This window comes from Sus scrofa, chromosome 15 (genome assembly GCF_000003025.6).
Source record: "Sus scrofa isolate TJ Tabasco breed Duroc chromosome 15, Sscrofa11.1, whole genome shotgun sequence".
In the NCBI taxonomy this organism is placed as follows: domain Eukaryota; kingdom Metazoa; phylum Chordata; class Mammalia; order Artiodactyla; family Suidae; genus Sus; species Sus scrofa.
The window spans coordinates 131,861,049-131,882,736 of record NC_010457.5 but is presented as its reverse complement, the minus strand read 5'-3'; the positions used below and the strand labels follow the sequence as shown (position 1 = coordinate 131,882,736).

At 38.9% G+C, this 21,688-nt stretch overlaps 1 protein-coding gene across 1 annotated transcript in view; it reads right to left on the bottom strand.

Annotated features, from left to right (window-relative positions):
- The window catches only part of PSMD1 (proteasome 26S subunit, non-ATPase 1), a 104,601-nt gene that overhangs the window by 29,458 nt on the left and 53,455 nt on the right, over nucleotides 1–21,688 (bottom strand). Inside the window, exons 17-18 of the mRNA XM_001925902.7 lie at nucleotides 10,334–10,448; nucleotides 5,217–5,333 (exon numbers count right to left, since the gene is read on the bottom strand). Coding sequence (XP_001925937.3) covers nucleotides 5,217–5,333; nucleotides 10,334–10,448 — 232 coding nt within the window. The remainder of the gene's footprint in view (nucleotides 1–5,216; nucleotides 5,334–10,333; nucleotides 10,449–21,688) is intronic.

Genomic DNA, 21,688 nt, shown 5'->3' with positions numbered 1-21,688 from the left:
GAATCATGAGGTTGTGGGTTCGTCGATCCCTGGCCTCATTCAGTGGGTTAAGGATCCGGTGTTGCTGTGAGCTGTGCTGTAGGTCGCAGACATGGCTCTGATCTGGCGTTGCTGTGGCTCTGGTGTAGGCCAGCAGCAACAGCTTGAGTTCGACCCCTAGCCTGGGAACCTCCATATGCAGTGGGTGCACCCCTAAAAAGACAAAAGACAAAAAAAAACAAACAAAAAAACCAAAAAAAAAACACTGCCTTCTCCAAATTCTTGTATTTTAAACATTCATCATGTTTTTAACTCTATACACCTTTTGCTGTTGGAAGAAAACAAACCATTCTTTAGATGTCAGAGAGGAAAATAAAGGATGGGGAAAAGAGAACAAATTTTTTAAAAAGTCATTTCTGTTGTTACTTATTACCTAGTGTTACTTATCACTTGCCTTTAATTTTCTATTTTTTTTTCTATTTTTCTGGATGGAGAAATGAAGCTGTATATCAGGGATCAGTTTTGGAGGTTTTTTCCTTTCTTTTTCTATGACATTACATTTGCTCTTATGACTGCAACTAGGTCTATAATTCTTGAAATCCTTGAAACCAGATGAGTCTTATTATTCAGAATTTAGAAAGCTAACATGGTGCATACACCATAAATTATGCAATACTCTCAGTGGAGTGTGGGGGCAATATCCATAACAATCAAATTAGTATTTCTGAAGCAGCAAAATAACTGAATATTTACTAACTGGGATAAAGGCTATAAATGAGTTCATATGGGGTCAGATCTTACAGCCAAATGAGACCTTAAAAACAAACTCTCAGTTTTCAAAGTTTTTTGGACTTTGGAATTGCAGATGAGGGGCCATGACTTATTATATAGTTGATCTGGGCTAGCTCCTCTTTGTTTAGTTCTGACTTTTTTCCTATGCTCTCATCTCCAACTGACTTGCTATAACCTCCAAAACAACATGCCTAATAAACCGAAAATTATCTTTATTTTTTTCAAGATTTTTCTGTCAAAGCTATAATGATTTCCCCCATTGTCAATATCCCAAATGATGTTTTTCACTCCCTTCTCAATTTTATTCATATTACTTTGTTCATGGTAGTTGCTTGTAGCCTTTTCTTCATATTATTACCAATGCCTTTAGTGTCCAAGTCCCCATCTTAGGGCATAGTGTGGTAATACAGATTACTATTTACTCACGTGTTATGCTATAAAATAAAACCTTATGATATAAAATTTCATGCTGATTTACTTTGAACCTGCAAAAGCTCATCAAACTTAGCCAAATATCACCCTATTTCCAAAAAGTGTACATGTCAGTGGTGGGAGAAGTTCTCTGTGGCAGGCCTTAGGCTAGATGATATTAGGCAAAAAGGAGTACCAGAGCCGATTCTTCAACTGCAATGTTTTTATCTGATTCTACGTATGATACTTGTTATACACATGTTCAAATAACTGCTCAAGGTGGAGTTCATTTAATAAGAAAAACAAAAGGTAGATTCTTTATAAAGAGGAGAGATGGGTTCTTGAGATAAAACAACTCCAAGGACCTATACAAAAACAGTATTTTATTTTATTTTATTTATTTATTTTTTGGTCTTTTTGCCATTTCTTGGGCCACTCCCACGGCACATGGAGGTTCCCAGGCGAGGGGTCGAATTGGAGCTACAGCTGCCAGCCTAAGCCAGAGCCACAGCAACGTGGGATCCGAGCCATGACTGTGACCTACACCACAGCTCACGGCAACGCCAGATCCTTAATCCACTGAGCAAGGCCAGGGAACGAACCCGCAACCTCATGGTTCCTAGTCAGATTCGTTAACCACTGCACCACGATGGGAACTCCTGAAAACAATATTTTAGTTAAGTGGTTCTGAATCTCTGGTATAAGAGCTTTCCAAGGATGTATGCATGTTCCCAGGTCTATGTTTGTGAGAGTGAGTGAGCAAGAAACTGGCAGAAGAAAAGCAAAGGCGCATGGGAGTTAAACTAAGACCACAATGTGTGGAGCTTAGTGTTAAGACGGCATTCTGTCAAAGGATATGACGCAGATCATGATTACACAAAAAACATTTCCTTTGGAAATTTCCAACTTGAATCTCACAAAATATCTGAGAAATGTTGTTTTTGGATTTCATTGGTGGTGGTGGGGGTTATAGTCTTGATGAAATTAACATTTGATCTTTGATTTCAAGGCGTTTTCACTTTATCTCACAGACTAGTTTGTAACCTCGTGATTAGGACTCAGTAGCTTTGAGAACTTAATTCTCTTCAAGCTTGTTAACAGCTTTTTCTTTTCAGCAAAATGTCACATACCACTCCAAAAGAATATTAATGTCCTCTTAGCAATTATCAGCTAAAAGAGAAGCGATATAAACTACAATCTACAAAGCTCTTGATCACACGCTTAACAACAGAAAACAATGAAACAAACTTGAAGGATTTAAGAACTAACAATTTTGTTCTAAGGGATAGTATTACCAGAAAAAAACATTTGTCAAATGCGGTTTTGTTTTTTGTTTTTTTTTTATTTTTCAGGGTCGCACCTGTGGCATAGGGAAGTTCCTGGGCTAGGGGGTTGAATCGGAGCTACAGGTGCCGAGCTACAGGTGCCGGCGTACACCATAGCCAAGGCAATGCCGGATCCCTAACCCACTGAGCAAGGCCAGGGATTGAACTCGCATTCTTATTGATACTAGCTGGGTTGTTAGCACTGAGCCACAACGAGAACTCCCCAGTTTTGCTTTTGTACTCAGTGGGATACACATTTAACTTTCCCCACTGTGTTTATATTAATGGGAAAGGCTACCTTACCAGCTGTAACTACATTTCAACACTCTTAATACCCAAGATTCTGATACAATGTTTAGATAGAAGTGTACCCCACATATTCATATCAACTTAGACTTGGTTCAACAAAAATTTATAGAATAATTACAAAATACTAATTATTTAAATTTTCATTATTTTTTCACTTTTCCTAAACCTGAAAAAATTGTATTTGTTTATGATAATAAATAGTTGAAGGCTTTTTGAAACTACACAGCCTACCTATTCCCACTGCAAAGTGCTCTGCCACTGCTGGTGAAGAGCTTATGGTTGTAAAAATCAATGAAATACTACAGCAGAGGATGGGAAAATGGCAAAACGTTTGTCATGTTCACAAAACATATAACATGAAAGCAATATGTGAGGTCAAAGTGAATAAATACCTATATATTATTATAAGAGGTATGTTCCATGGCCAGGCTTCCTTTGTTAATGTATCACTCAGCTGGATAACCTCCAGCTGATAAAGCTCAACAGAAGATCAAAAGTAGAAATAGAAGATGCAAAAGCTATTTGTAACTGCTCCATTTAAAAAGCAAAAACAAGAGTTCTTTGGTGGTTTAGAGGTTAAGATTGCATTGTTGCTGCTGCTGTGTTCTGGGTTTGATCCCTGGCTCTGGAACTTCTGCATGCTGGGATGTAGCCAAACAACAACAAATCCCCCCAAAAAATGTAGTTTGTTTGAAAGAGATTTATATTATAGAAGATATAATACGTTAAGTAATATATTATTAAAACAGAAAGAGAAGTTTGATTCTATTTTTGCAATAATCAAAGTTATAAAAGTGATTCTAACAAAGAAAGGACAAAAAAACCCAACAAAAATGATAGCAACTGCTCAGAAACTGAAATCTATTAAACAAAGTTCCACAGAATAATCAGTGAGTTCTAAAAGGTTTTTTCTTTTCCACGCTATCTGCCCCCCAACAATCTACTTTGCTGAAAATGAGGGTGCTCTACCTCTGCTTGATGAAGCAGAAAACAGTATGTCAGCTGTCTTTTCAGTTTTCAGTTTCTTTGACTGCTTCTCACACAGGAACGGAATTAACACAAGATTGTTAAATGTCCTAACTTTAAGAATTAAGAGATCTAAAACGACTGCACAAGCTATATACATCTATTCAATATGTCAAACACGGTAATTTTTAGTGTCTATAAAAATAAGACCTATGCATTTTCTGTTTCTCAACTCTACATCAAACATCAAACTGTGAAATGAGGTCTGAAAGATTATCACAAGGACATTTTAAAACAGTTGCCTCAAAATCTGTTATGAAGTCACCCAGTGTATGTATGAGAACTGAACTGTAGAAGGATATGTGAAGAGGATTTCTATGGGCAAAGCTGGGCTTTACACCTTCCCGCCAATTCTAAGCCTACTAGAGATGGACTTCAGAGAGGCCCTGTGGTCACTCTGCACTGATACCTGACACATTAAGAGGCATTAGCTACTGACTGAGGCACAAGCAATTAGAGAGGGAGGAAAAAGAAGTGGGGGGAGGGAAAGAGAGGGAGAGGCAGGCAAAGCTGCACTGAGGGCCTATTATACTCCTACCTACAAGAAGGGCAAAACATGCAGGAGTGTTTCTGTGCATAGATGTGGGTCAAGAAGAAAAAAAGCCTTCTCCGAGCCATTTGAAACCCTGCCCATGGGAGCTCCCATGAGGGCAAGGACAGTCTAACAGAGAATGCGGATGTACTCATTTCTAGACTGAGGTTGTACGCACTAATATAGGGACTGTAGGACTTTTTACTGCCTCACAAGGATGGATGAAAAAAGTCACGGCCACTGAGAATGCATCTCATATCAGAAGAACAAGTTATCTCACTGAATAAAAGTTTTGGTTTTGTCTTTTCAGAGCCGCACTCTCGGCATATGGAAGTTCCCACGCTAGGGGTCTAATTGGAGTTATAGCTGCGGGCCTGTGCCAGAGCCACAGCAACGCCAGATCCAAGTCTTCCACCTACACCACAGCTCACGGCAATGCCGGAACCTCAACCCCCTGAGCTAGGCCAGGGATTGAACCTGCACCCTCATGGCTCCTAATCGGATTTGTTTCTGCTACACCATGATGGGAACTCCTATCTCACTGAATAAATTTTAAAAGGACAGTAAGAGGCAAAAAATTAAGCTGATTTTTATGATTTCAACAACTCATGAGTTCTAATTTTTCAAGTATGGCTATCCAGTTGAATTAATAAAGTGACCATAAATCTATAAAAACATGCATTAAAATATTATATATTTAAAGTTTTCTCATTCTCCTGTTTCAAAACTTTTACTTCTGGTGAGTTCACTATTCACCATGGTTGAGGTAAAAAGACCTTAAAAGAAAGTAAGATACTAAAGAAAAGTGTGCATCAGCTCTTCTAGAGAATTTTTTTGCTCACCTTTGGACAAGTGATTTCAGTCTGCTGGATCATGATGAGAGCTGAAGCTATGAGAGCTCCTTGCCTCACATAGTTCACAGGGTCATTCGTCATTGGTTCTAACAAATTAATTGCTTCCTGAAAGCATAAAAAAAAAAAAGTTAATAAAGTTCATATAGCTACACTTTCAGATTAGCTGCTGTCATTCTAAGTCAATATTTTCATCTGACAGTGTAATCACAAGTGAATTTAAGACTACTTGAACACAACAGTTCAGAACTGAGTATATATATATACATATATATATACACATATATATATATTTTTTTTTGTCTTTTTGCTATTTCTTTGGGCCGCTCCCGCGGCATATGGAGGTTCCCAGGCTAGGGGTCGAATCAGAGCTGTAGCCACTGGCCTACGCCAGAGCCACAGCAACACAGGATCCGAGCCGCGTCTGCAACCTACACCACAGCTCACCGCAACACCGGATCGTTAACCCACTGAGCAAGGCCAGGGACCGAACCCGCAACCTCATGGTTCCTAGTCGGATTCGTTAACCACTGCGCCACGACGGGAACTCCAGAACTGAGTATATTTTTAAATTCTGATATAATTGATGGGATCTGAAAAGGAAGCTTATAGGACACAAGTGCTCCTGTCTTGGGGTAAGAGAGGTCAAAAAGAAAGTAAGAAATAATGAGATTTTTTTTTTTTTTTTTTTGCTTTTCAGAGCCACATTCTCAGCACATGGAAGTTCCCAGGCTTGGATCACCACAACCATATCAATGCCAGATCTGAGCTGAGTCTGCAACTTACACCACCGCTCACGGCAACGCTGGATCCTTAATCCACTGATCGAGGCCAGGGATGGAACCCGCATCCTCATGGATTGTAGTTGGGTTCATTAACCACTGAGCTATGAAGGGAACTCCCAAAAATGAGATTAATGTTTGATAAACACATATTATTTTCAAGGTGCAGTGGGAAGTATTTTATATATGTTTTCCATATAATCCCCTTAATCCTAAAACAATAACAATGCAACACAATCTTTACGAACAAGGAAACAGAGTTAAAAGGTAAATTGCCATGGAGTTCCTGTCATGACGCAGTGGTTAACAAATCCGACTAGGAACCATGAGGTTGTGGGTTTGATCCCTGGCCTTGCTCAGTGGGTTAAGGATCCGGCGTTGCCGTGAGCTGTGTATCAAGGGCTCCAGGAATATAGGTATCACAACAAAAGCTTCAGGAAGCCTTATTAAAGAAACCACTAGAATTTTGTATATCTAGCATTTGTTCATTATTTGAGCAAGAACTCTTCGGCCCTATATAACTTCTATTAACACCCTTTTTTTCAGTGCTCCTTATGAGGTCTTTAGGTAGATATAAATCTGGAGGAATGGAGCAATAAGTTTATATGATTATCAAACTAATTTTAATGTCACTTTCCAAATATCCTTTGTTCTAAAGCCAAGTAAAGGAAGAATAAATTGATACATTTTTTTTGGTGGGGGGTGAAAAATGACTTTAAATTTCTTCATATGCCAACTTACTTATCTATTTTTTTAAAAAAATCAGAGCTATTGGAGTTCCCATCATGGCTCAGTGGAAACACGCCTGACTAGGATCCGTGAGGATATGGCCTTGCTCAGTGGGTTAAGGATCCGGCAGTGCTGTGAGTTACGGTGTAGGTCACAGATGTGGCTCGGATCTGACGTTGCTGCGGCTGTGGTGTAGGCCAGCAGCCACAGCTCTGATTTGACCCCTAGCCTGGGAACCTCCATGTGTCTTGGGTGTGGCCTTAAAAAGCAAAAAAAACAAACAAAAACAAAAAAACCAAAACACAAACAACCCCCCCAGAGCTATTAACAGATAATACACATACCAAATAGATGTATTTTTTCTCCCCACTTCCCTGAAAAGTGCAGCACCACTGTTTATGAGTTTTTCAAATGATACTCATTTATAGTCATTATTTACAAAGTAGTTGTGATAAAAACATAACAAAATTTCTAACTTGTAAGTAAAAAGACACTAACTTGGTCTTTGAGGCATGTGATATAATTGCAGCGATATATTTTAGGGAGTTCCCTGGTGGCCTAGCAGTTAAGGATCTGGTGTTGTCATTGCTGTGGCATGGGTATGATCCCTGGCCCAGGAAATTCCACATGTTATGAGCATCACCAAAAAAAAAAAAAAAAAGAAAGCTGTGTTTTAGAATAAATAGATGTTTCATGTTTTTTATTTGCTTTGTCTTTTTAGGGCTGCACCTGCGGCATATGGAAGTTCCCAGGCTAGGGGTTGAATTGAAGCCACAGCTGCAGGCCTACGCCACAGTCACAGCAAAGCCACATCTAAGCTGCATCTGCGACCTACACTGCAGCTCACAGCAACGCCAGATCCTTAATCCGCTGAGCAGGGCCAGGGACTGAACCTGCATCCTAATAGATACTAGTTGGGTTCATTACTGTAGAGCCACAATGGGAACTCTGATGTTTCATGTTTTTAAGAAAAAAGAATTAAAATACCAAACTTCAGACAGATAGGTATTGATGTGTAGATCATACGAACTATCTAGAAATAAAGCAGACTTGCTTAGTATGAGTAATGAAAATTTTTCATTGAGTTAACTTGTCAGATGCTGTGTCTCAAAGAACATTTGCTCCTAGATACCACATTAAGTTTAGAATAACCTGGAAAGAAAAAAAATCTAATTTACATTTAACTTACAAGGTCTGACATAAATTTCTACTAAAGACCCCAAGGAGTAAATACTCGGTAAAATATCCAACTGTATTTTTCCTTTGTTTATAGAACAAATCTGTGCCAAAAAAAAAAATGAAGGCCAATTCCTATAAACTGCATTTTATATGCACAATGACTTTTCTAATAAAACTGAAGATACCTTCTCCTACAAGAAATTCTCCTTCAAAAGAAACGAAAACATTTAAAAAACAAAACTGTGAGGGCAGAGACCACGTCCAACTTGTTCGTCATTATATCCTTAAAATGATCTTCCCTCCATCATTCATTTGACAACTGTTTGCAGAAAATCTACTATGCGCCAGGTCTGACGTTAGGTTCTAGCAGTAAACATTCTGTTCTCAGGGACTTCCCATTTTGGTGGAGAGGAGATGGAAACGAAATAAATAGGTGTAAGAGTATGTAAGGTGGTGACAAGTACCATGAAGAAAAACAAAGCGGGGTGAGGAGACAGAATGAAATGTTGGAAGGGTATGTCTCTCTTTAAATTTTTTGTTGTTGTTGTTGTTGTTGCTATTTCTTGGGCCGCTCCCGCGGCATATGGAGGTTCCCAGGCTAGGGGTTGAATCGGAGCTGTAGCCACCGGCCTACGCCAGAGCCACAGCAACGCGGGATACGAGCCGCATCTGCAACCTACACCACAGCTCACGGCAACGCTGGATCGTTAACCCACTGAGCAAGGGCAGGGACCGAACCCACAACCTCATGGTTGCTAGTCGTATTCGTTAACCACTGCGCCACGACGGGAACTCCCTCTCTTTAAATTTTTATACAATTCTTGCCACATATAGTGTAAATGCCTATTTTATTTTACTTTATTTTTCTGTATTTTTTTTTTTAGGGTTGCACCCATGGCATATGGAGGTTCCCAGGCTAGGGGACGAATCGGAGCTGTAGCTGCTGGCCTACACCAGAGCCACAGCAACGCAGGATCCGAGCTGTGTCTGGACCTACAACACAGCTCACGGCAATGCTGGATTCTTAACCCAATGATCGAGGCCAGGGATTTAACCTGTATCTTCATGGTTCCTAGTTGGATTCATTTCTGCTGAGCCATGACAGGAACTCCCAAAAATGCCTATTTTAATTCTAGCTTCAACGTTTCATGTGACTAGAAAAGGTGATTTATTAAATTTATTCAAGAAAAGCAAGTTAAAATCTAATTCCTGAATCACTCAATAAACTAATAATTATGCTTTGTCTTACTTTAGTCTAGACAAGAGATGATTTAAAAAGAGGCTCCTTTCTGACATAAAGACACTGGGAACAAACTGTTCTCCCCCCCCAGCAATCCTGCGCAGTAAAGTAAGGATGTTCTGGGGAGTTTTGTGAAGCAAGTATGTGTGTTTGTGTGTGTGTGTGTGTGTGTGTGTGTGTGCGTGCATGTGTGCACTCTGTGCGTTATGAAAAGGTCACCTTTTGAGGAACTGGCCAAGGTGTGTTTGTGTGTGCTATGAAAGGCAAAATGTGGTGATTATGCCACATATTATTAAAGAATTAGTTCATTTCCTTATGATTTTCATGACAAACTGCTTTCAAGTCATCGATGTGCCTGACCTGACTATTTTGTCAGTTTTGAGGGCTTAACAAACACCAGGTTACCTATTATGTTCGTGAGGAGAAAAAAGGCAAAGAGCAGTTAAGTGTAAGCTTAAAACAACCAAAAAAAATCAGGAGTTCCCGTTGTGGCGCAGTGGTTAACAAATCCAACTAGGAACCATGAGGTTGTGGGTTCAATCCCCGCCCTTGCTCAGTGGGTTAACGATCCGGCGTTGCCGTGAGCTGTGGTGTGGGTCACAGACAGGGCTTGGATCCTGCGTTGCTGTGGCTCTGGCGTAGGCTGGCAGCTACAGCTCTGATTCGACCCCTAGCCTGGGAACCTCCACATGCTGCGGGAGCGGCCCAAGAAATGGCAAAAAGACAAAAAGACAAAAAAAAAAACAAAAAAAACCCAAAACCCAAAAAGCATCAAACTGAGCTGACTACGGTAGCCTAAAAGAACTTCGATTTTCGCAATACTAATTATTCAAATTAAACATGTAAAATAACCATGTAAAATGACTAGAGCAGTTCTTGAAAGAAGAAAAAGTACTTTTTCTTCTTTCGAAAGAAATCAGTGCTTTCAAACAGAAAGAAATTCAGCAGCACTGTTTCCCTTCGAGCCACCCATGTAATGCGATGATGACCGTTTGTTCTTAGAAGGCTCTGAGCAATCCCGAGCAGTAAAGTAAGGCAGTTTGGGGGAGCTTTGTGAAGCAAGTTAAGGCTTACAGATCACAGCACACTTGTACTTTCACAGCTATTACCTAAACTTTTCTGCCAGGGAAAACAGTCCGGCGCCAGGAAAGGACTGACCTCACTGGCTTTGGGTTTACCTTGTTTCCTGTACCAGCACAGCAGATACCCAGGGCCATTGCGGCTCCGTAACGCACGTGAGGATTGTAACTCTCTGACAACAATGAAACCACGCTGGGACACTGTTCAGGGGTCCTGGTAAAAAACAAGAGATAGAGAAGACAATGTTATAGATAAAATATTTTAAATTAAGATGGAAGGATTTTAACCAATTTTTTTAAGTTAAGGGAAGCAGTTATATTTAATACAAAAGTTGCAGAATTAAAAATCTCCCACAAAATTCCAATTACTGACGTCAGAAACCTATCTTCAGTCCTGCATCACAAACTACAATCATTCCCTCATGTCTCCTCCCTAGTGAGGAATGGTCACGCAGTGGAGGTGGGGGGGGGCAACATCCATTTTTTTTTTTTTTTTTGCTTTTTAGAGCCACACCCACAGCATATGGAAGTTCCCAGGCTAGGGGTCGACTTGGAGCTACAGCTGCCAGCGTACAGCACAGCCAACACAGGATCCAAGCTGCATCTGTGATCTACACCACAGCTCATAGCAATGCCGGATCCCCGACTCATGAGCAAGGCCAGGGATTGAACCTGCATCCTCATGGACACTAGTCGGATTCGTTTCTGCTGAGCCACAATGGGAACTTCTACTCTGTGTTTTGTTTCAGGAGACAAAAGTTACTCACAGAGACTCCAAGATATTGCCAAAGCTGCATGAGAGAGTTGAATCTCTCAGGATTACTCTGACTGAATATTAAACTGGTAAATACGACTTGGTGATGAGAGAATTCTCATTTTTTTTTTTTTTTTGTCTTTAGCAATTATTTTCATGTTGATAAGAATAGAGAAAATTTTCTTTTCTCATCCTCATCATATCTGTAGCAAATACAAAAGACATGACTCTGACTAGTGAAGTACCTGATCTTATTTTGAAAGACTCTTCTGTTACAGTCATTACCTTGACAGGCAGCAGGATGGGGGTAGTCACTAGGAGACAGTGTAAGGGGAGTTTCTGGGAGGCTGACACTGAACTTAAACCAGGTGCTGGTTACACAGGTATGTTCAGTTATGAAAACTCATCAAGCTGTAGGCTAATTATGTGTAATTGTAGATGTATATTATACTTCAATAAAAATTAGAAAAAGAAAAGACTACTCATATATATTTAATAGAAAGTTTAAAAAGTATACCATTGTGAACGAAAGCAGTTACTACCTACAAATCAGTTCAAATCTGTAATTCTATGTTGAAACTGTCCTCTAGCTGCAAACTTCAGTTGAGTGATAAATTCAAATTTTAAATGAAATAGAGCCAAGTTAATGAAAACTGTCTATAAAGGTGGAATTTGGGGGAGAGGCAACATAGGGTTAGGAGATTAAGAGGTACCAACTACTATCCATAAAATAAATAAGCTACAAGAATATATTGTACAACACAGGGAATACAGCCAATATTTTCTAATAACTATATATGGAATATAATCTTTAAAAATTGTGACTCACTGGAGTTCCCTTGTAGCCTAGTGGTTAAGGATTGTGGTTAATTATCATTGCTGTGGCCTGGGTTTGCTCCCTGGCCTGGGAACTTCTGTACACCATGGCATGGCCAAAAAAAAGTGAATCACTATATTGTACAGCTGAAACTTATGTAATGTTGTACATCAACTATAACTCAAAAAACAAAACAAGAAAACAAACAAAAAACCTTCATTAAACAAAGAAAAAACCCCAGATGGAATTTTGCTGAAAGGGATCGCTGGATTATTTCCCCACAACAGAGCCCATCACTCTTTCTTAATGTTCTCAGTTTGAAGAAGCTTCCTAGGATGAAAAATCTGTAAACAATACTTGTGGCAATAATATGGAAAAATAGTTTGGTGGTATAAAAAAAGCAATATATCAGATAACAGAAGATAGGGGTTTTAGTCTCCGTTTTATTTATTTGTATGTGACATTAGGCAAATCACATTTTCTTTTCTGTAATCAGAGACAACATTCCTTGATTATCATGCAGAAATAATGTAAAAATAAATGAGCAAATAACTGAAAATATAGGAATAATGCATATGCTTTCAATTAGCAAGCAGTGAGATAAATAATAAGTTATATAAGAGGAAGCCATGAAGTAAAAAACCCATGTTCTAGTTCCTCTTTTGTCTCTAAATAGCTGGGATAATTTCAGACAAGGTCCAATTAACTAGATATTCTGGGGTCCTTTTCCACATCTGGAGAAAGAAGGAATTGAACCACAAGTTCTGTAACGTCTATTCTACTTTACAATTGGCTTCTAAAAATGAACCAATCATCAAAGGCTTTAAATCAGAGTTCATTACTGCACAACATTTCTTCAGTGAGAAATATTCCTGTGAAATACAGATGAAATTTAGAAAGTAATGTTATAGCAAAGAGGTTGTTGGAGAACTACTGTAGTTAAAAGCGTCACTTAACTTTTATTTTTCACGCCTATTAGGCTAAGAATTTAAAAGTTTTATCCATAATTTGATACTCAAATCCTCTGACAAAGGCAAGCATCCTATCATCACCTAACAAATTATGAATAAAACCATTCAAGGTCGCACATGTCTCAAGGGCCAAGGGGGGAGACTGTGCCTTCTGTACTTTATTTCTCATAAATTATTAGCACAGTGCTAGGTATTTTTAAAAAATGATTTTCATTACTTAATAAAAAACAAAGGGAGCCAAATGAAATTTATATTTAGAGACTTAACCAACAAGTATTTTCTACTAGATTCGAGGCCTAATGGTTAATCACTGGGGGGAATATCAGGCCCTCCCGTTCCCCTCCCAGTTTAAGTTTTCAACTCAGCTAGATAATCAAGGAAGAGTTAACAAACCTGTGAGTTACTTCATAAGGGCTAAGGGAGGGTCTTTTAATTTATGTGCTTTGAAGTTCCCAGTAGGAGACCACACAGAGTGTTAGAGAAGGTCTGTTTTTAAAAGTGACACACTGAAATAGGTAATTGAGTTCTGATTTGTTATTTCAATAAAATCTCCTGGCTTGTAGCTAATAGTCATCTTACCAACGTTACTGTTTGTACAACCTTCCACAGGGCAGGACTTGTGCAAGGGCACATACACAAGTCACTGCCATATTATCCAACATAAACCACACATGTGAATTCCTTTCTTTCAACACTCTGGCTATTAAATACTGTTTATTGACTATTTTGTGTAACCTCAACATTAAATCATATTAATGAATTAAAATGCTTTCAAGAATATGATGTCTTTTTCTAATCTATCTTCCCAAGAATATAGCAATATACATCCATAGACAGAAACGCTGTTCTAAGCACATGGGTGTGGTCCATCACAGTGGGAATTTGGTGAGACCTTAAACCTCAGGGCAGTCCCTTGGTAGAGCTATGAATTTATATTCTCATTAGGTTAGTTCCACAGCATTAACATAGTGCCACAGGAATTAAGAATATTCCCTGTTTAAATTCCTTGTACTCCCTACCAATAGACATCAAATAATCTGAGCAGCATCCTGAATTTTAAAGTGCCTACTGGATGTCTTTAACTAAATATACCACAAATATCTCAATCAATATACAGAATTCCATATAGAAAGAGGGACAAAGAGCACCCCTCCCCTAAAATGCTTCTTTTCCCACCAAGACCGTTCATCCACACACAAGGAAGTTCACATTTTCAATCATTCTAGTCTCTCATTCTCCACATCTAATCTGCCAAATTAAGTAAAACCCTTAGGGAGTTCCCGTCGAGGCACAGAGAAAACGATCTGACTAGGAACCACGAGGTTTCAGGTTCGATCCCTGGCCTCACTCAGTGGGTTAAGGATCTGGCATTGCAGTGAGCTGTGGTGTACGTTGCAGACGCAACTCAGATCTGGTGTGGCTGTGGCGTAGGCCAGCAGCTGTAGCTCCGATTAGACCCCGAGCCTGGGAACCTCCATGTGCTGCGAGTGTGGCCCTAAAAAGCAAAAAAAAAAAAAAAAAAAAAAAAAAAAGAGAGAGAGAGAATAAATCCTTAAATCTGGTTTCTGTTCTGTTCCCATTGCTTGTTTAAGGCCCTAATCATCTCTCCCTTGAAGAACACAGTGATTCCTTAAATGATCTACCTGCCTCCTTTCCTTCTCATCTTCAATAAGCTGTGGTAGAGAGAACGTAGACTTGGAATCAGAGACACCTGGATTCCAGTTCTAGGACAGCCATTTATTAAGTGCGGCAATGGCTAAGACTCTCAGAGCCTTAACTACTTTGCGCATAAAATGTTATCTGCTTCACCTTATGCATGCTGGAAGGAGTTAGTGGTGTGGTAGCGTAGAAAACTATACTATCATTTCTAAAATCTAAATGCATAGCCAGAAATTGCCTTTAGGTCAGAACCAGGAATCTGGCTACTAGTATGCTGCAGTGTGAGCTCTTATTTTTTAATTTATTTTGGCCACACCTTTGGCATGTAAAAGTTCCCAAGCCGAGGATCAAATGGGTTTTTTTTGTTTGTTTGTTTGTTTTTTTTTTGTCTTTTTTGTTGTTGTTGTTGCTATTTCTTGGGCTGCTCCCGCGGCATATGGAGGTTCCCAGGCTAAGGGTTGAATCGGAGCTGTAGCCACCGGCCTACGCCAGAGCCACAGCAACACGGGATCCGAGCCACGTCTGCAACCTACACCACAGCTCACGGCAACGCCAGATCATTAACCCACTGAGCAAGGGCAGGGACCGAACCCGAAACCTCATGGTTCCTAGTCGGATTCGTTAACCACTGCGCCACGACGGGAACTCCAGTTTTTGTTTTTTAAAAAGGTAAGGTAACTCATACCCAATGTAAACAATTTTACGTACTCAAAACAATGTAAAGTAAGTTGGATACTAAACCTAGAAAGTTGGTTATATTCAGAGTTCTGACCTCCAGATTTCCTCACCAACTTTTCCGGGAGCTAGTGGCACAGAGAACACTTTACCTACCTCGCCCCTCAGGTGCAACGAGGACAAGATCTTCCAGGGAAAAGTGACTCACAGCAAAGAGCTTATCCTAAACGTATCTCAAAACTTCATTTAGCTTATGATTCCCCTCTTGTTAAAAGTATTCTGCTTAAATAGGACATTAACAATTTCATGAGGTTTAGAAAAAGATTTTCCTGCAAACATAAATACAGAGTTTTGCTGGGAGCCTATTGCAAAAAGCTTTACCTGGTTGATTACCATAAAGGATGAAATAAGTTGTGAGGGTTATAAACACAAAAGGACATAAAAAATTCTTTTAAGTTTCTTAGTCTAATAACAGTTCCAACTCTGACACATTCTTCAGAAAATGTTAAGACAAGGAATGATAAATTCTTTAATAAATTGGCTTAGATATTCAAGCTCTTCAAGGGTATAATAAAATCATAAGATTCTATGTTTATTTTACTTTTTTAACAGGCCACTCTAAAAGGACAAAAGAATCTTTCCAAGCAATGATCAGAATGCAAACAATCACTGAAAGGAAAACTTCCTCACATTAACCTTTATCCAAACACATACACACATGTTGGTATATGTGAAATTTTTAAAAGTAAGTTAAAAAATGAATAAAGGATAAAACTACATCATCACCATTTAGGAACTTTGCATTAATGGGCCTCAGCATAACACCATGCTAACACCATGAGAGGAGAACAGCTAGACTTTATATCTTATGTACACGGTTAGCCCCTCCTTGAAAAAAAAAAGAGTGAAAAACTGAACCTGAATGTGACCAAGTCTGTAGATCTAACTATCACTTTATAGGAAATATAGAAGATGAAAAAACACATTATATTACATACAGGGATGCAACCAGCAAAATCCATACTGCTGAAAACTTGACAGTAATAACGACCTGGTTTCTTCAACAAATAAGCTGCAAGGAGGGGGAGGGAAAGAGAAAGAGACACAGAGAGAGGCAAGGCAAGAGATGGAGAAAGAACCTACAAATTAACAGGAAACACATTAAATCTTTTTTTTGGCCGCCCCATGGTATACAGAGTTCTGGGATCAGGGATTAGATCCTATGCTGCAGCAGCTATGAAAACACCAGATCCTTAACCTACTCTGCCAGGCTGGGGAATCAAACCTGCATCTCAGCACTGCAGAGACAGAGCCGCTGCCATTCCACTGCACCACAGCAGGAACTTCAATACATCAACTCTTTAATAACAGCCCATAAGACTTTCTTTTAGTTACTTTAGATAATTCTGACACTCCTTAAAAGTTAGCTTTTCTCTTTTAATTATTATTATCTTTTGTCTTTTTAGGGCTGCACCCATGGCATATGGAAGTTCCCAGGCTAGGATTCGAAATCGGAGCCGCACTTGTTGGCCTACACCACAGCAACGCCAGATTCGAGCTGTGACTGTGACCTACACCACAGCTCACAGCAATGCCAGCTCCTTAACCCACTGAGCAAGGCCAGGGATCGAACCTGCGTCCTCATGGATGCTAGTCAGATTTGTTTCTGCTAAGCCACGACGGGAACTCCAAAGTTAGCTTTTCTATGTAAATATTTATCTCAAGATAAATGTCGCAAAACAATTCCTATGGTTTGTTATAATGTCCTTGGATCAGAATAACTAAGCATTTAAATGACTAATCCCTGATCAGCAATAAAAGTTCATCTCTATTCTCCATGAACATACTGAAAAACAAAAGTTTAGAAATGGTCAAGTCACAGGAGAAATAGTGGATTTTGTTACACTGGATGGGGATAGTTAGAGAGAGAGCTCTAACTCTTTGGCTGCTCTTTTGTGAACAGAGGGCAAAAGCAGAAGGAAGAAGACCTGTTAAGAAGCTACCTCGGGAGTTCCCTTGTGGCACAGAGGGTTAAGGATGTGGTGTTTGTTGACAGTGCAGTGGCTTGGGTCACTGCTTTGGTGTGGGTTCATTCCCTGGGCTAGAACTTCTACATGCTGCAGACACGGCAAAAAAAAAAAAAAAAAAAAAAAAAAAAAGAAGCTATTTGAGAAATCTGGTTGAGATATGACAGTGATGTGGATAAGATGGTAGTTATGAATGTAGGTGGAAAAGGCTGAAATATGGTGCCCATACTGACAATAGAATTAAGATTACCTGATGGATAAAACACAAGACATGAGAAACTGCCCTTACCTGAGATAAAGACACCAACAGAACAGATTTGGAGGGAAAAAGGCAAAGTTCAGTTCTGGACACTGTGAGTTTGAGATGCTTAGACATCTGAAGGAAATACTGAATAGGTAATTGTACATAACACTCTGGAGTTTGAAGGAAAGGTCTAGGCTAGAGACACAAATTTGGGAGTTTTAGTATATAGCTAGTATTTAAAGCCCTAAGTGTGCATGGGATCACCAAGTACAAAGGGGAGAAGAGATGCAGAAATGAATCCTAGAGGGCCCCCAATATTAAGACATTGAGGAGAAGAAAGCCAACAAGGAGACTATGAAGGAACAGGGGTGGGGTGGAAGGAAATTCAAGGGAGTGTGGAAGCCAAGCAAAGACACTATTTTAAGGAAAAGAAAATAATCAACTGGGTCAAATGCTGCTGTGAAGTAGGCAGAGCAGGTTACATCATCTCCTTCTTACAAAAGCAGAAATTAAAACTCAGAGAAATTAGTTTGTCTAAGGTCTCCTAGCCATTAGGTATATGCTGCTTGTCTCATTTCGTAACCCCAGCAACAGTTATGAGGCTGGAAATAAGAGTTTTAGGAGCTTTCTTGAACAAGCTGATGGGAAACCGTAAGAGTAGATGGAAGGATGAAGAGGGAGATAAAGTCTTAGAGGACAGGAACCTGGGGGAATGTGCATATTCAGAGGGCAGAAAAGTTTTAAGGAGAAATGTTCAGTCACCAGTGACAGATACTGCACAAAATCAACAACTGGTGTTAATTAGCGACTTTTTGAGTTGTTTTAGTGCAGTGTTGGAGATAAAAATCTGATTACAAGGGTTACAGACTGGGTGGGTGAAGAGAAAAGGACAGGCAATTTTCTTTCTTTCTTTTCTGTCTTTTTGCCATTTCTTGGGCCGCTCCTACGGCATATGGAGGTTCCCAGGCTAGAGGTCCAATTGGAGCTGTAGCCACTGGCCTACACCAGAGCCACAGCAACTCGGGATCCGAGCCATGTTTGCAAGCTACACCACAGCTCACGGCAACACCGGATCCTTAACCCACTGAGCAAGGCCAGGGACCGAACCCACAACCTCATGGTTCCTAGTCGGATTCGTTAACCACTGAGCCATGATGGGAACTCCCAGGACAGGCAATTTTCTAAAGATGTCTAATGATTAAGGAAAGAGACTGAAGGAATAAAGAAAGCTTTTATTTTTCATTAACTGAAAACCTGAATATTTCTGCAAGGAAGAAGTTAAAGCTGAGGAAATGAAGTTTCAAGGCATGGATTCTATGTGTGAAAAACAAGGTACTTTATTCAGCAAGATGCAAAGAATATCACAAAGAGTTGGGATCAAGAACTTAAGTAGAATTTAGTCGTGGAAATGAGGAATGACAACATGATCCCAAAGGATAGGACAGATGGAAACAAAGACATCTTGAGAAGCTGAAAGGTGATAGAGCTTTGATTAAAGTCTTTGATTAAAATAAGAGGTAAATCCAGTCATCAGGTGAAAATGAGGGAGAGAGTCTAAGGAGAAGAGATTAAGTTTGAAACAGCTATTCTTACTGAAGTTTCAGCTCTTTCACTGATCTCATAAAAGAGAATGAACAAGGAAGGAATGAAAAAAAAAAAAAAAAAAAGCCAAGAAATATCTGAGCTGCACTGTAGGCTCTGTTGAAGCAAGCTGGTCTTATTAGCTCTACCATGTCTGTTATTATAATTATCAGTATGCTCGTCTGCACCCCCCATAAGATTATAAATTACATAAAGGCAGAAAATGTTCATCTTGTTCATCACTGTACCTCTAAGAGCAAATGGAACTCAATGACCATTTCACAAATTAAATGAATATATAATGGACACAATCTACATATTGTTAAAAATTCCTTAATGTGTTAATGTTCGAAGGATACCATGAATAAGAGGTTAAAAAAAAAAATCTTTGGCTGATTTAAGCTGTCTTCCTAAACGTTTCATATAAAAGATACTACACTATCCCTTTAAAGTGAAGACAATCTGTTGAATAAATAAAAGGCATCAGAGATAAAATTCAATTATTTCAGAAAAAAATACACTCACTAGGTCTTTGGTTATGGTCAGATTAGTGTTTATTTGACCTTAAATTACTTTAATTCCCCCCCTTTTTTTGGGCTGCAGCCACAAAATATGGAAGTTCCCAGTCAAGGGACTGAACTTGGACCAAGCAGAGACCTGAGCCACAGCAGAAACACCACCAGACCCTTAACCCCCTACCTACACAAGAGTACTCTAGAAGTTACCTTATTAAGAATTAATTTATCTAGAGTTCTTGGTTAATGAGACATTTTACACAAATGAAGTTTCCAGACATTTGAAATCTCATTCTATCATTTAGAATCACACTTTTGTATTTTTTATCATTTTGGATGGGTTTTTTTTTTTTTTTAAAGGTCACAACCATAGCATATGGAGGTTCCCAGGCTAGGGGTCAAATCAGAGCTGAAGCCTGCAAATGCTGGCCCCACAGCCACAGCAAAGCCAGATCCGAGCTGTGTCTGCAACCTACACTATAGCTCACGGCAACACCGGATCCTTAATCCACTGAGCAAGGCCAGGGATGGAACCTGCGTCCTCATGGATATAGTCAGATTCGTTTCCATTGAGCCATGATGGGAACCCCTTGGACGGAAGTTTTTTAAAAGTGAATTTCACCTTCCCTGCCATCCAAAACATAGCTGAAGAAAGATGATTTAACCTTTACTACCTGTGTGGAAGTAATCACTATGATATCAATTAATATACCACATAAGAGTTGTGAAGAAGGCACAAGTCTATGCTGAGTAGACCTACATGCCTATACTTTTTGATTCCTGTTTTGTTAGCTGGCCCTGTTTGCTCTAGCAAAGTGCTTGGTCCACCCCACTTTTTTTTTTTTTGGCCATGCCCATGACATACAGAAATTCTTGAGCCAGGGCCTGAACCTATGCCACAGTAGACCCTTAAGCCACTGAGCCACCAGGGAACTCCTCCACCTTGTGTTACCCTCCCTACTCTGGAGAAGTGAGGGAAAAATGTTTGTTAAAACTGTCTCAAGAGTGAATTTATCATTGAATACTTCTGTGTACTATTTACATTCACCACCATATAAAAATGTTTATTTTCATTAAAGATGAGGGAGAGACAGGTTTTTTGAGTGTTTAGAGAAAAAATTTGCAGTGGGGATTTATAGGCAGCCTTGAACCTAATGTGTATGAGGTTTTAGAATACAGGTGAGAGATTCATCTACTCTTTCATTTATTATTATTATTATAGCTATGTTTGTTTGTTTTCTGATTTTTAGCTATGCTTCTAATAACTCAAGGTTGCCAAATAAGTGGTTGTTCTAACTAGTTATGTCCTTAGCTATTAAACTAATTAAAAATACAAAAATAAAAACATCCCAGGAACTAATTTTAATTACTTCTAATTGAGATTTAAAAAAAAAAGTGAGTGTGGGTGAGAAGGGTTAGTACTGACAAAATATTATAATAATAATGGTTGGTTTTTTATAATATACTCAACAGATATTTTAAAAAATTTATCTATAAACATAAATCAATGACAGTATATTTCACGGAAAAGTTTTTCTTGAATATAATGGTGCTATTTCAATTTCAACCTGACATTGTTTTGTAGACACCTTTCTGCCTGCAAAAGCACAGACACCAAATTGTGGTTCAGAAAATAAAGCAGAAGAGTTCTTGTTCTGGCATTGCCACAGCTGGTCAAAAAAAAAAAAAAAAAAAAAAAAAAAAAGAAAAGAAGAAGAAAAAAAAAAAGGAAAGAAAAGAAAGCAGTATTTTAAGGTATTTCTGTACTCCTGAGGAAATTCTGGCACATTAAAATCCATTTGATTGTTCTTGAGGATTATTTTGTTTTTTTACCAAATATTTTAGTAAGTACTTTTTCTAAAATATTGAATTTTCAGTTAAATAAAGCTGCAAATACTGAATAAAATCTGAAGTGCTCAGTGAACTAAAATGAACAAATATTTTACAATAACTTTCACACAAGCTAAGAAATATAAATTTGGTAACTTTTTTTGGGGGGAGGGGGGTTGTACCTGCCAGTGAACCAACTCCCAAATCCAGAGGCCAGCTTTTCAAAACAAGCAATGAAAAAGTCTCTTCTAAAACTTATGTAAACATGTAGAATTCAGATCTTTCTATGTTGTATATACGGTTGTAACCAAAACAAATTAATTTTTTTTTTTTTTTTTTTTTTGGTTTCTTTAGGGCAACACTTGTGGCATATGGAGGTTC